This window comes from Pseudonaja textilis, chromosome 3 (assembly GCF_049901715.1).
Source record: "Pseudonaja textilis isolate UNSWEBS1 chromosome 3, rPseTex1.2, whole genome shotgun sequence".
Classification (NCBI taxonomy): Eukaryota; Metazoa; Chordata; class Lepidosauria; order Squamata; family Elapidae; genus Pseudonaja; species Pseudonaja textilis.
The window spans coordinates 80,182,702-80,198,959 of record NC_141992.1 but is presented as its reverse complement, the minus strand read 5'-3'; the positions used below and the strand labels follow the sequence as shown (position 1 = coordinate 80,198,959).

General features: G+C 35.3%; 1 protein-coding gene across 8 annotated transcripts in view; it reads left to right on the top strand.

Annotated features, from left to right (window-relative positions):
• The window catches only part of PTBP2 (polypyrimidine tract binding protein 2), a 169,513-nt gene that overhangs the window by 135,159 nt on the left and 18,096 nt on the right, over positions 1–16,258 (top strand). For all 8 annotated transcript variants that reach the window (XM_087930184.1, XM_087930183.1, XM_087930182.1 and 5 more), the window contains 2 exons: positions 6,437–6,601; positions 7,088–7,198. In XM_087930184.1, the coding sequence (XP_087786310.1) occupies positions 6,437–6,601; positions 7,088–7,198 (276 nt within the window). The remainder of the gene's footprint in view (positions 1–6,436; positions 6,602–7,087; positions 7,199–16,258) is intronic.

Sequence of the window (16,258 nt, the reverse complement as noted above, 5' to 3'; positions counted from 1 at the left end):
TCACCTTAGTATGATCTGCTCTTCTGATAAATGAACTTATTGAAAAGACATTCATATTCGCTGTGGGAATAATTGAGTACATAGTTACTTGATTTTGAAGGTATTTAAAATGTATTATTTTAAATCAAGACACTATTCATGCTTCAAAGTAAAACTACAGTTCTGCAGGTACTAACTTCATGGACATTTTAAGTATATGATATTTCTTTTCTCATGAAGGAATGTAAAAACAGCACTGACCCATGCTATATCAAATGGTAATAACTTCTTTGTTTTTTTCTATTACTTTATCATTCTGAACAATGGTTTAACTAGCATCAAGCGTTTTTCTATTCCAATCTTCTCTATTAATCCTAGCCTAGATACTTCTCATTTGAAATATAGAAGCAAATTTGTTTTCAATTGGATTTTTTTCCCATAACAGCTATGTCGATGACAATAAACTGGTTCAATAGTGAGGGTGCCTCAGTGAATGGCAGCATCTAGCTGACCTTGGGTTATATCAGAAACTAAGCAGGGTCATCCCAGTTAGTACTTTGATGGGGCATTGCCTAAGAATTTCAAGGCTATATGCTAGATGATGAAGTTTAAAAAAATGTCTTGGAAGACGTTACTGACAAATCAAAAATGCTACATTGATATAACCATCAGCAATTCATTTTAAAAAGTGTTCAGAAGCTGTTTAAAAATTGCAAAATAATTTTAATTAAGGGGAAAATGCTCGGTTCTTGATTATCTAGATTCTATTCATTAAAGACTGATTGGATTACATTTTTTACCCAAATAGAAATGTGCTAAATTAATGCTGAAATGTATTTAAAAGATGCTTCAATTGAAAAAAATATAATTACCTTATTTATATAGGGTAAAATATTATGCCTAAATCCTGCAACTGGTTTTAAATTTGAGGGTTGGCTGCTGGTGTAGGAAATATATATTTTACATTATAGCTTTACACCTTTATATCAACTCTTCTCACCTGAGATGCAATATATTGATTCAATAGTATCATAGTACTATCAATGTGCTAATTATTTTCATAGACGTAGTATCATCAGCAGCTATTTTGTCTTTTGCATGGAGGAGCCTAAACTTTACAGTCATTTGCTGCTGAAACTAAAGTTAACATCTCCTTGTTGCAATTTAATAGGAGAGTTAAAATCATTTATTTACCCAGGTCAATCAGTCTTTCAGTTGAGGTTTACAAATTTTTATTCCACATGGTTATTTGTAAAGTGCCTAAAGCTATAAATAGGAATGGAGTTCGTATGATTTAAAAAAAAACACCATGATATAGGCATGACATTGTAATCACATATTTATGTCCCTATAGTTAAACCAAAATTAGATTAGATCTAACATTTTCTAACAAGATTTATTATTCTTGTCTTTGTTGATATGGTGATAACTACAGTTTTCCTCAGTGAGATGTTTATATTACCTGAATTTCATATAAAAAGGCCAAGTTTTAAGATTCCAAATTTTTTAAAAGTAAGAATCCAGAAAACAATTATATGCCTCAACCCTCCAAAGTTAATATCCTCAGGTTGGATAAGCCAAAATGTAGGACCAGATGGTATCATGTCTGCATCTATCTCTGATGGTTAAAACTGTCACATCCATATAATTGTAAATGCAAATTACTTATATGAGAAATGCATTCCAAATTAGTATCAGCAATCCTTCAGCTGGTTTGCACAGCAGGATACCTGGGGTCCATGCACAAAAGGCTCTTTATCACACAAATTATCCACTAGCCAGCATTAGGGCATATGCAACAATGGAAACAAGTAATATTTTTTGTTATTTAGTCATGCTCATCATCATGTCATGCCACCTGCACTCTAGCTGTCAAACACCATCATTTAATTGTCTGCAGCTCTCAGGAATACCAGAAGAGCCAGAATGTCTTTGAATTGACAACATTCAGATCTATCAGCTGTGTTTATATAATGTGCTGATCCCTAGGTAACTGAACCATGATCTAATGAATGATCCCAATTCATTAGACACAGAACCAAAAATTAACTACACAGTGAGACACAGGTTATTTAAACATATTTTGTCCTAGTGCATTTGGCAAACAAAATCTTTGTATCACTATATCATAACCTAATGCCTTGAGAAGATTGCAGCCTATAAGAAATTTAATTAGAGATCTTAGAAAATATCCATGGATCTTCCAGGGCAGACATTTATGTTTAAATTTTCCATCAATTTGGAGTTTATTAATCACAGTCAAATAATGAGTGTCCATGATAAATAAATTACTGGCTTCAATAATTGAGACTAAACCGGTACAAAAATGAGGCCTAGTGAATAAATCCTGCTTCTGCTGAACTCAGAGTTATAAACACATGGTTGTAATAGAAGCCATAGAATCACGAGCTTTTCCTGAGGAAATTTAATAATAGAATTAAAATCTCCTAAAATTCAGCAGTGGGTTGCATGACACATTTATGCAATCTCTGTCAGCTTCAAGTTCCCAACCAAATATATTGAACAAAACGCCGTTCCTTTCATTTAACTAAATTGGCATTACATAGATCAGGCTAGTCTATTTTTCTTGATATTGATTCAGAGATTCTTAAAGCTTTTCCATTAATCATCTTGGCATTTACTAATCATACCTTCAAAACAAAGTTGAGCCGTCAGTGTCACCAGGAATGTCTAGAAGGGTGAATGAAAAAAAGACATACAATTCATTTTTCCTCAGTTTGAAAATCTGCCTTTCCCTACCATAAAAGTCATTGTCCATAATCAAGTGTATGACAAACATTTACTATACTTACCTGCAAAATAAGTGAAGAATTTGAGGTGCCCAAATACATCCCCCAAATTGCAACTTGCTTAACCATAGATGATCTTGTATAGGGGAGAGGGTAATAATTTTTAAAACACCTGTATATCTCGTATACACTTGTGCATAAGCAAATCCCCATATAAGATGACCATCAATTTTTTTAACCAGAATATCATGAAAAATGAATAATCTGTAAAAATTAAAAATACAGATATTTTGATAGCTGATAACCGTGGGTGGCATATTTTTCATGATATTTTGGTTCAAAATGTGAAGAGTCACTTATTCACAGACTTACACATTACTATAATATGGTATCCTTTCTTTTTCCACCAAACCATTTGTTCCCCTAACCACATTCTATCTTAATACATCTTAAAGCTCTTAAAATACCAATTTGTTAAGGTAAATGTAAGTCTAGCATTCCCAGTGTACTGCACATGGACACCAGTGCACTTTACTTATATGCCAGTCTGCTCCAGACTCCGTAAATTTTAAACAAAACTAAGTGGGAAACATGTTATGAAGAAATTATTTTCAATACTGTTTAATTTATTATGGGTTATTTTATTTAATAAATGTATTAAGTTTATTATAGCTGCCCATTAGGTGACAAAATCCAGAAAACAGAATACATTTGGAAGCACGGATTAAAACAGCCATAGAAATATGACAGGACCCCCATAAATATATCTATCTATCTATCTATCTATCTATCTATCTATCTATCTATCTATCTATCTATCTATCTATCTATCTATTTTAATCCCAGGCCTGGAAGCTTTAGATCTTTATTGCCCCGAGGTGTTACTGGAAAGTAAAACAAATGAGTGACTACAGTCTACTATATCCTAAAGTAATTAAGTCGTGGGCAGGGGTGTGTGTGTGAAGTAAAGTCAAGCTTGGATAGTAGGAATATTACAGACTAGAAAGGTTGAGGAAATAATCAGTTTTATGAGTATCTATGACATATTTTAAAAAATTATCATTACTTCCATTTTGTGTATTGCACATTCCAACCGTTGCCTTGTTAACCATACTATTTTCTTACAGTAAAAGGACATCACAAAAACTGAGTTACTTTCTTACTCATCTAACTTACTTAGCAGTTCCTACGTTGTGAGAGATACCCCACCCTCCATAGTTATTTTCCAGTATAGTTCCAGTTTGCAACACGCTGCTCAAAGTTTTGCTTCTTTCCAAATCTTTCCTCCTCTGCTGCTGCTTTCTTCCAAGACCAAGCTGTTGTGGCTAGACATTTTAGAGCCTATTTATGTATATTTCTGCTACTATGCATTACTAAACTTTCAGCAAATATGAAGGCTGTCCAATTAAACTAATACCCTTCCCTATCTTTTAGTACTGAAGAGCATGGGAATTAAGGATTTTTGGTGAATATAATAATTATAGTTCCATATGAGTATGTCTTCACATCTCCTATTTTTTTAAAAAAAGTAATCCAAAATTAAGCATTCACTATTTGAGTTATTTTATCCTATGCCATTTTAGTGCTAACAAGAATGTAGAACTGGAAGAAGAACAAGAATAGAAATTTATGATTCCTATCTATATTTTAATAAGAGAGGTGATAGATATTTTGAGCTATAGTCAGGTTCTATAGCCAGTTGGCTCTTTTTATTTATATTTCCATTATATTTGAAAACCAATTTTTTTCCTTGTAAGTCATTGGGAATAGTAACGGGTTTTATAATTGGGTTAGATAAATTTGGATATTCAGATTGCATACTAAACCAGAAAACTGGAAGTGATTTTTTTATTGAAGACTACTTTCAATGCCTTGTCTAAATAAGCACATCACACAAATTAAAAAGCTAAAGGCTTCACCTTGATAGATGGCTGCATTGATTAATTCAACATTCCTGTTTTCTGTTTCCAGCACCTGATTATATATGTTTTGAATATTTGTATAAACACAGTATTGATTTCTTCTACAAAAGAAAGGGCACAATTAATGAGACTGGGGCAAGTATCAGATTATTGTCTGATAAGCCCTTTGCATCCCAATTCTTATTTCTAAAGAAATGCCTAGATTTTGTTCTGAACATTAAAAAATTGTCACATTTTGATACAAATAAACAGGCAGCAACCACTGTCTACTTCACTTGCACCGATGATGTTATCTAATTGGGTAATGAAACATCTGCAAGCAAACAACCAAGCTCAGAGAGCTTCAAAAACTCTACAGTTCAACCCATAGCTACAGACATTCTTTTCTACATGAATTTAATTATCAAAATAGCTATCAAAACTAGAATTGCTTGATCACACAACATGTAGCTTACCAAAAAAAAAAAAAAAACCAGTTTGGTGCAGTAGTTAAGAAAACAGAAGGAAACAGAAGAAACAGGACCCAGTGTAGGCATAAAATCCTAAATTATTATCAGTTGCTGAGTATATTATATAACAATAATAATATATACAGTATTCAGAGTGTTGAGCATTGAGTCAGCTCACGGTTATGTACGAAGGACCTCTATAGAAGAGTAACATTTAATTAGTATAAGAGAGAGAAAAATTAAGACTTGAGGCTGGCCAAGTTTGAGAGCTGAGAACACGAATGATACCTACAACAGTGTTGCTTTGCCACCCAAAACAGCTCTGTTAATGAAGAGGAGAGCTGAAGGAAACAAAATATACTTGTGCCAATACCTGAGTCACAGAGCTCATCATAGAATTCAACTACTACTGTTGTTCATATGCGAAAATGAAAGTTAAGGGATGCAACCCCAGAAGTAGAAGAAAAGCCATCAAATCTGCAAATCACTTTGAAATATAAAGCACTTTGAAGGCATGTCATTCAGTTGCTGGTTTGAAATAGACTTCGCTTTGATCTGCTTTGTTGAGATAATGGAAGTATCATTGAATTGAACTTTATTTCTTTCATTTCTTTGAACCTTTGCATATTGTAATAAATTTTAGAGTTCTATTAATTTGTAATTGTTCTAGATTTTGTTTTTTTTTAGTGACTTCATGCATTGTTACCTTTTGTTTAGAATTCTTTTTTTAATAAGGAGATTAAAATTAATGTGATTTTTTTTTTTTACCAAGTAGTTTATCTGGTAAAAAATGAAGTATATTCATAAGATTATTGTCAAAAATATTCCAATAAAAAACAGATTTAACAAATAAAATTCTGTACTAAAGAATTTTCTTACAAGAAAATAGATTACTAAAAATTAAAAAGAAAATTATTTATAGATTTTGAGAGTATTCTACCAAAAATGGCAGTGCTTTGCTCGTTTTTCTCTATTTTTTTTACAAAATAGGTTGCAGAACAGTGGGTCTCGTGCCCAGGGGAAGAAATACAAACATCAAACATTCCTGCTTGTAAATCTGCAATATGTCCTGGATTTTTTTCCCCCTACTTACTAGTAGCTAACCCTTTGGTATAGTTCTAATTTATTGTTTTTGAAGCAACCAGACTTAATGCATAATTCACTTTTAGCTTCTCTTCAGCTCATGTGGGTGGTGATATTTCTTTGGTTAGAAGTAGCCAGTTAAGAGTTGCTTATTGTGATTATTATATTTTTCAACATGGTTTTAGGCAATTACTGAATATATTGATCTCTAAACTTAATCCACATGCATTTTCCCCTTTTTCTTTGCATATAGCGAGCTCAAGCTGTCCTACAAGCAGTAACTGCTGTACAGACAACAAATACTCCCATAAGTGGAACTACAGTTAGCGAGAGTGCAGTCACTCCAGCTCAGAGTCCAGTTCTTAGAATAATTATTGACAACATGTATTACCCAGTAACCCTTGATGTTCTTCACCAAGTAAGTCAAAAATTATGAGTAATTTTCATTCTTTTTTTTACATGCTTCAATAGCCAGAAAATGATGGTGCTGATGTGATAATGATGATGATTCCCAGCTTTGTGGCAAGCAAGCTATAGCATGCTCTATTTCTTTCACAGACCAATATTAAGGGAGAGGAAGCAAGATCAGGGCTTTTCCTCCTATCTGAGACAGATGGTTGCAGTGGAAGTACAACAAATAATCTGTGATGTGACATAAAGGAAAAGTCAAACGGCACACTCTGTAGAAATGAAGGAATGATGTTTCACCTCATTTTGTACCCAGTACAGGGCTGTTCAGAGAGCTCAGCTCAACCTTTCTACTACTTCAATACAATTGTGTTTCCTCTATCAGTTTGAAGTTTAGCAAATATGTTGTTGTTGGCCTTTTAATAAAGCATGGTATGATGTATGTATATGTTTGTTGAATATATGAATATTCATTTACTTTTCCCCCCTCAAACAGATATTCTCTAAATTTGGTGCAGTCTTGAAAATAATTACTTTCACAAAAAACAACCAGTTTCAAGCATTGTTACAATATGGTGACCCTGTAAATGCCCAGCAAGCAAAGCTTGTAAGTATGATTTCAAATACTTCCCTTTGGCCAATATGAATAAGTATAGTATATATGTTTCCGTTGACAGTACTTTTGCAAAATGTTGCTTTGTTGGGTAGAATGGACACAATTTTAAATTATAAATAAATCATCATATATATAGACTTTATCTTAAATGCACATTTTGGTGACGTCTTAATTATATTGGATCAAAACAAATAGTGTACTGTTTTCAAAATAGCTTTTACGTCTCTCATATCAAGGTAAGCCACTATTTTGTCTTGTTGAAGAACAGTTGATGAAATGTTATGAACAATTTATCATAGTCCTTAGTTTGAATATATCTATTACAGTGTGCTTTGCGTGGATTCTGCATGGACCATTTAAGGTACTCTATGTGGGGGCCACCCTTGAAAATTACTCACAAGTTACATTTCATCCAGAATGCAGTCTAGGAATAATAATGACCATATCCAATCTTTTCCATGTAGCACCACTCCTTTGTACTGTTCTGGCTTTTGGATGTGTAATTCAAAATGAAATTTGTCACCCATGAAGCCCTTTCTGTTTTAGAGTCTGAATTCTTATTGAGTTGACTATTTTCAGTTGATTCTGCTCGTCCTGTAAGCTCAGCCAAGGTTAACTTGCTTAGGTGTGGTTGGTAAAGCAATCTTACCTTATAGGATTCGGACAGACCTTCTCTATAGGTAAAGCTCCTCTCTGAAAGAACATTCCCTCTGAAGTTTGACTATCCTGTACTTCCACAAAGCCTTGGAAATTGACTATTTCTGCAATCCCTGGAGCCTTGTGGCTTGTGATTCTACTAGACATATAAAGTTTATGTGTCTTTTACAATTCTATAATTGATTTTGCTATATTCTCACTAGGGTACTTTATAGTTTTTTAAATGTTATTTTTATTTTTACATTTTATAAGTGACTGTGACTGAACAACCTATTGTATTTGATAAAATCAATAAAATAGACTTCAGTTGCAAGTACAGATTATCCTTGTTTACCCACCCCTCATTCAGTGACCATTTGTAGTTAAAATAGTGCTGAAAAATAACTTTATGATCCATGTACAACCCTTGCAGAACCCATCAGTCATGTGATCACCATTACAATCAGTACATGTTGTCCTGTGCCTAATATGTGGAGGTTTTTTTTTTTTTACTTTTTCTCCTCTTGAAGAACAGACAGATTGAAGAGGAAGGGATTGCAGAAGAATAACCTGTTTGTTCTTTTGCACATTGAAAATTGCAAAAGAATCCTGGATTTCGTTGGCAATCCAGGATTGGAAGTCATGGGCGAGTACACAAACTGCATACAATACTCTTGGAAATCTTTCCAGTCTCTCCACTCTATAAAATGGGGGAGGGGAAGAAAAAGCAAGTGATTTCTGCATTCGAAATAGTAAGAGGAGCAGCTGAGAGACAACCAAAAACTGAAGGTGTGAAACTGAGTAGTCTTGTCTCTTTCTGGTCAGAAAACAGAGTCATGGGCTTATGATTTCCCAGTTAGCAATCATTTCACTTAATAGCAGAGATGTCTGTAATAATTAGGGACATTAAGTGAGGACTACCTGTATATGGTTTACTTGCTTCTACAAAGGGAGGAAAAAAGGAACAATCAAGAGGAAAAACAGCTCAATCATTATGCACATTAATTTTTAATCAAATTTTATGGTTTACTGTGACATACCGCTTTGTTCATTGAATAAAGTTACTTCTTTCATATGTTCCTGTAAGTAACTAGATTTTTTTGTTATTTTTTTCTGTTTTGAAAAGAAGACACCAAAGACTATTAAAAAGATTGTGTGTTTTGTGAAATTCAGTAACTGTTCAGTTACAGTGGTGCTGAACGGAGGGTAGTTACATTTGGTTCTCAAAGTTATGGCTCTTGCAGAATAGAGCTGGAAGTCAGTCAGTCAGATGATCAAATTTTGGGTGCAGTCCTCACCCACCTGTTTCCCCCTTTTGGATACCCTGCACTCTGCCTCCCCTATTGTCCCCCCTTGACCGTTGCCATCTTCTTTGCAGCCCCTGCCTGTCTCTCCCCACCCCTCCCTATCTCTGCCTTTTGAGCCATTTGCACTCGTTACAAGGCCTTGCAAAGGGTCAGCTGCTTCAGTGGAGCATCCCTCAGTGGTGAGAGAAAGAAGATGGCGAAGACCAGCTGGAGGTGATGAGGGTGATAGGCAGGAGGGGAAAGTTGAAGTGGGGAAGGGGGTTAAAGCAGAGTTGAGTGCAGCACAGCAGGAGAAACATGAGATCCTCACCTAAAGGCACAGTCCTTGCCTAATGACCACAAGCAGAACTGCCATTGCTAAGAGGTGCAGTCACAGGATATTTTTGGCTGATGACTCCTTCACTTAGCAATAGAAATCTTGGTCCCAATCAGGATTGTTAAATGAAGATACTCTAATGTTAGGAAATAATGTAATAGGCTATATTTAAGATGACTGGAGAAAAGACATTGCTTTGAATTTTGCATGCTTATACAGTATGTTACTTCTCCAAAAGTTAAATAATGAAAATTAAAAGTCTTAATACAGATTTCAAGAGATGATTTTATAATTCCAATTTACATCTGTGGTAATAGCAGTGATTCTTGAATAATACTTTCTCATTTTTAAATTATTTCATAACATAATAACTCTGGAGTACTATATACTATACAACATAGTCAAAAATTAAATGATTGGGATAACTATTTGTACTGTACAATCTTTTAACTGATTAAATTTTAACAGGAAATTAACTTTTGAATGATACACATATATGATCTAGGGATGGCAAATTCAAATGCAGCCAATCGAATGCTAGCCCAGTTTGTTACATAATAAGGAACAGATGGAAATTGTTTTTCCTTCCAAAAAAGAGAAGCTTCAAGCTTTTGGCATACTTTGGATGAGGGGTGAAGAAAGCAAAATAATTTGGATTTTGATACCCCTAGAAATAACGTTTACATTTTACCATAGCCATTACTATAAACAATAGCTTCATTTATTTTTTGCAATTAACTTTTCAGAGATAATTCATATTAGAGTGCCTCGTTGTGCCACTTTCATTTCTAGGATTTGCTGGTGAAATCCTGAGAATATATTTTATATTACACATGGATTTACCATCAATCAGTAGACTATTATCTTTGGTACAATATTGCAGTAATATATATGATTCTTGTAAACCTCCAAGAGATATTGCAGATTGTGGAGGATGCAAATTTAATAAATAATATTTCCACCAAACCTGAAAAATAAAGAGTAATGCCTGTATCCACAGAATGTTGGTTAGTCCATTGATTACAGTGTTTTAAAACTTTCTGTGTACTTTTTAACTAATGAATGAAGACAGAGGTGCAGAAAGAAAAACTTAAATATAATGTTAAAAAAATAAATATAAGATGGCCTCCAGAGTATAAAATAAGCTGTCCAGAGGCACCAAGAGTAGGTTGGGTAGCCATATATATTTTCTTAATAAATAAAATAAAAATGAAATAACCAAAACTTGACAGGGGTCAGTTTTTAAAAAAGTATAATGCAGGTGAGAAATCATCAAATGTGTTCACTGTTTCTTGCTTCTAAATGTTAATAGCAAAAATTCTTTTAATTCCTTATAGTCTATATAAGGAATCAGAATGTGGCCTTCAGAGGTATTTAAAATGTAATAAGGAAAGTTTAAAAAAGGATTTTCTAAAAAGTCTGATGAAAATAACTTTGTTGTCAACTTCCTGCTATAAAGTACTGGTTATTTTTAGCATGTTACTCAGGTGGCAAAGGTGAATATTGACACCAATTATTCTATATTTCCCTCACAATGACTCCCTCCTTCCATTATTATATTAGTTTATGAGAGTATGTGTGTGTTTATATCATAAATTACTCTTTAAAAATTACATTTCAGAGAAGCGTTTATCATTAGTTTGTATGAGCTACCAAAACAAATAGATTAATTTCATTTTCTAAAATTAGATCAGACTATAATAAAAGCATCTCACATTAAACTTTGTGTATCTATAGGGAACAAAAATGTGGATATCATGAACAGATTTTTTCACTTCAATTTTCCTCTAGCCATAACATTCTGTGAGGTTTGAGTGAGGTGGATAATGGTTGTTTCTGATTTTCATATCTGTCACAGTGAGGCTGGAAAAGCCTCTCTGCGTGAGGAGGGATAAAGGACACAAATTTCTGTCAGAAGACTCCTGGTTCCTATAACTTTTAATTCAGAATTGTTGGGAACACTTTCTTAATTTCTTGTGAGTAAATATGCATGCAGCATTTTAAGCTTGGGAAGAAATGTTATTCATTGTCTTCAAGAGTGTTTTACCATTATGCTTGTCTGTGTTAAATGGTATTTTATTGTCTTCAAATAGACAGATTATTTGAATGTGTCATCTCTTCTGTTTTATAATTTGTTGAAGAATAGATTTTAAGGTTTTTAGTATATCCATTGTATAGCTATGTATATATGAGAGCCACTTGTGACTTTTCTGAGACAACAGGACCAATTTGGATGGTCCAATTCTGGTGCCTAATGGAATTTAATTGTTTCCAGCAATACTTAGGAAACTAATTATATCTCATCTCTGGCAGATGGTTCAGTTTAGTGCTTGGTTAACCACTGTCAATGGGAGGCAAGCTGGGCACTGAATTAAATCTCCCCAAGTTATTTCTTTCTAGGAGTCAATCCCTAGAATATATATATATATACTAAATCAAGATGGTAATGCATTATTCCTATCAATATCCGCTCCAACCTTTTGATATTACTAAAATTGAAATGTGCTCAAGGGATCTCAAGGGAACAAATAGTGTAAGATTCTTCCTTCTTCACACTTCTCCAATGTCTCTTAACTTTCTCTCATCTTCAACATTGTTTTGGCTATAACACAATCAATAAAGTACGGTATATTGTATATACTCACACATACACACTTCAATAGAAAACCAATACATAGCTGGAGAGCAAACTCAGACCATCAGGCCAAGGTTGTAAGCCTGGAATAGTGCTGTTTTTCCATTTTAACAAAATAATCTATGCTATCCATGATCAATAAATACAGTTGAACATCATTTTTAAATCCCATTCCTCTTCCCTAAACCATATAACTGAGCCCTGGTGGGGCAGTGGTTAGAATGCAGCATTTCAGGCTAACTGCCCACAGGCTGGAGTTTGATCCTGATGGGGCTTGAGGTTGAGTCAGCCTTTCATCCTTCCAAGGTTGGTCAAATAACAAATAACAGATAATCAGAGTTGGAAGGGACCTTGTAGGTCATCTAGTCCACCCCCCCCCCCCCTCCCAATCAGGAGACACGGCACCATTTCTGACAAATGGCAGTCCAATCTCTTCTTGAAAGTCTCAAGTGATGACGCTCCCACAACTTCCGAGGTCAGAAAGTTTCTCCTTATTTCCAGGTTAAATCTCTCCTTGTTTAGTTTCCATCCCTTATTCCTTGTCTGGCCTACAGGTGCTTTAAAAAATATCTTGACCCCTTCCTCTCTGTGGCAGCCCTCAAATATTGGAACACTGCTATCATATCTCCCCTGGTCTTCTCTTCACTAGAGTAGCCATGTAACCGTTCTTCATGTGTTTTAGTCTCCAGTCCCCTAATCATACTGGTTGCTCTTCTCTCTACTTTTTCTAGAGTCTCAACATCATCTTCTAATGTGGTGACCAAAACTGGACAGTACTCTAGGTGTGGTCCTACTAAGGCTTTATAGAGTGGTATTAGTACCTTACTTGATTTTGATTGCATCCCTCTGTTAATGCAATTTAGGATTACATTAGCTTTTTTGGCTACTGCTGCACACTGCTGGCTCATATTTAGCTGGCTTTCCACTAAGATTCCAAGATCCTTCTCATAGTTACTGCTATTGAGCCTGGTTTCACCCAGTCTGTATGTGTACTTTTGGTTTTTCTTGCCAAAGTATAGGACTTTACTTTTCTCTACATTGAATTTCATTTTGCTAGATACCGCCCAGTGTTCTAGTCTGTCAAGATCCATCTGGATCTTGAGCCTTTCTTCTTGGGTGTTAGCTATTCCTGCCAGCTTAGTATCATCTGCAAATTTGGTAAGTTCTCCTTCTGTTCCCTCATCTAAGTTGTTACTGGACTTAATTCTTACAAACAGAGAAGAAGTGATAGAGGGAGTTGAAACTGCAGGAACCTTGGGTGAGAGTGACCATGTCATACTAGAATTCAAAATAACACAAACACAAGCAACAGAACATAATGACACCAGAGTCTTGGATTTTAAAAGAGCTGATTTTAATAAACTCAGAGAGACCTTGGAAAAGATTCCATGGATGAAAATTCTAAAGGGGAAAACTCAAGAATCTTGGGAAACTCTGAAAAGTACAATCATAGAAGCCCAGACCAGCACAATACCACTGTCCTGAATGAGTGGTATTTTGACCAGTCCCTAAAGCTCCATCCATCCCAGCATCCCACAATTATTTGATTATGATCTGAATGCTTGACAACTCACAATTAAGACAGTTGCAGCATGCCATGTTTTTGCAATCACCATTCATAACCTCCTTCACTTGATGTCACAGTTTACAACCTGCATTACTTAGTGATGGAAATTCTGATCCCAATTACTATTGTTAACCAGGGACTACTTAATTTCCAATATTGTATACTTTGCTTTTCTGTAATCCTGTAGCCTTCTTGGCATGGGCCATGGCTCCCTTTGTATGTTTTTCATTTGTGGCCTGCTTAAAATGCCCCAGGGCCAGGGGTGGGATCCTACCAGTTCGGTCCGGTTCTATAGAACCGGTAGCCTAGAAGAGCAGCAGACACCCAACTGACTGTTTGGCCCAGCCGCCCGCCTGGGCTCTTGGCTGTCTTTTATTTCCTGCTTTTTCAACCTCAGCTGCTTTGCGCGGCACAGCTGAGGTTGAAAAAGCAGGAAAGGAATTTAAAACGCTGTGCACCTGTGCACAGCATTTGTCAGCTGTCCGGGCAGCACAGCTGGGGTTTTTGGGAAATGGTCTACACAGGCACGCAAAACGCACTCTTACCAGGGGTGGGATTCTACCTGCCAAAGAACTGGCAAATTGCACCACTGGCTGGCCCCATCCACTGACTCCTTACCTGGCATGCGCGCCATCAAACTTGCCTGCTAAATTGTTATTCCCCCATCAGCAGTTCTGCTGTGCCGGGAGAGTTAGATTAGCTAGAAAGCAGGAAACCATTGGATTTCTTGCTTTCTAGCTAATCTTTAGATCTTAAAAGCAGAGCTAAACCTTCCTTAGGACTGAAGCTTCTATTTGTCAGTGCAGACTCAGGTAGCCGATGGCAGATAGAAAGATAGATCTCTGAATGAATCTGTGATTCTGTGAGCAACTCAATCTGCCTGCCTGCTTTGGCTGATTTTGGGTAAAAGTTGCTCTTTTTTATAAAAAAAAATCAATATTTACATACATGGTGTGTTGTAAGTTAATTTTGTGAGTTTGCTTGCTAGCAAATTTTATGTGACAGACTCAGCTAGCCAATGGCAGAAAGATAGATCTCTGAATGAATCTGTGATTCTGTGAACAACTCAATCTGCTTGCCTGCTTTGCCTGATTTTGGGTAAAAGTTGCTCTTTTTTAAAAAAAAATTCAATATTTACATGGATATTTATAATATTTACATACAAGCCATGCCCAACTAGTCACATGACCACCAAGCCATGCCCAGTCAGCAAGTCATGCCAAGCCAGTCACATGACCACCACGCCACACCCACAAATAAGGCCACACCCACAGAACCAGTTAAGAAATTTGAATCCCTAAGGCCCCCAGTGGGTCATATGGCCAGTGGTTAAGAACCAGTCTAGAATATTGATATCCCTGTTATCCCATGAATATAAAAAGTGGGGGATTTTCAAGCTGGAGCTATCTCAGAATGGAATAATATTATGGTTGGTTGCTTATTCAGCCAGATGTTTAGACTGGATGGATATCTGGGTTGTATTTTATGCAGACCTGCTCTAATAGATCTATGAAAATTTGTAAAGATCAGAGATTTATCTGTGATTTTGATTTTCTTAAATAATCTTAGATTAATTATGATTAATTATGCTAAAGAAAACATGCTTGTAACTAAGTCATATTCTTTAAATCACATTATTATTGATAGAAATGCAGTGCAGTTGTGAAATTGATGACCTAGGAGCAGGAAACCCAATCTAACTTTCACAGTGTGCACACACTGCATGTTTGTGTTTGGGGCAAGGGGAAGAGATCCGCCTAGGAAACAGTCAGACAAGAGAGGTGGGAGGCCCCAGTGGCTTAATGGTCAGAGGAAGTAATTTAAGAAGGACCCTTTTAAGAAGTTAAGAATGGCGGTGGAAAATTTGTACTTTCAGATTTGACACTTTCTGTTAGTATAGCTTTATAATAAAGTAGAATTAGCTCATCTAGTTGCATTTTCTGTCTGATTTATCTGGGAGAGCTAACTGATACTCACTCTTTCCCAGACTAATTTGGAATATTTATTTATGACAGTTGCAGTGTCCCAGGGTCATGTGATCATCTTTTGCAACTTTCTGATAAGCAGTCAATGGGGAAGCCAAATTCACTTAACAACCATGTTACTAACTTAAAAATTGCAGTGATTCACTTAACATTTGTGGAAGAAAGATTTTAAAATGTATAAAAACTCACCTAACAACTTATCAACAGAAATGTTGGGCTTAACTGTGGCTGTAAGTCGAGGACTACCAGTATGAGTGTAATAAGGTTGAATACTTTATAATTTATTTTGGATCTAGAAATACGTAATCCAGGATATATTTTTAATTATTGCTGATTAAATGTTCTGACAACTGTATTCATTTTTAATTACTCTAGGCCTACCAAAGACTATCCAGGTATTTTATATGGGCACTTCATACTTTCTTCTATTCTAATGGTGGATTAGTTAATGGCTAAAATTTTAATCAAATTTTAGATCATCTATAAGGTTGTCACGCTACTCCAACTAAGCATAATTCTTGTACATGGGAAATATTACAAGCTTGTTTATAAAGTTTAATTGGATGAATTATTACGACTTTAAATCCCTCATAATAAAAATATCA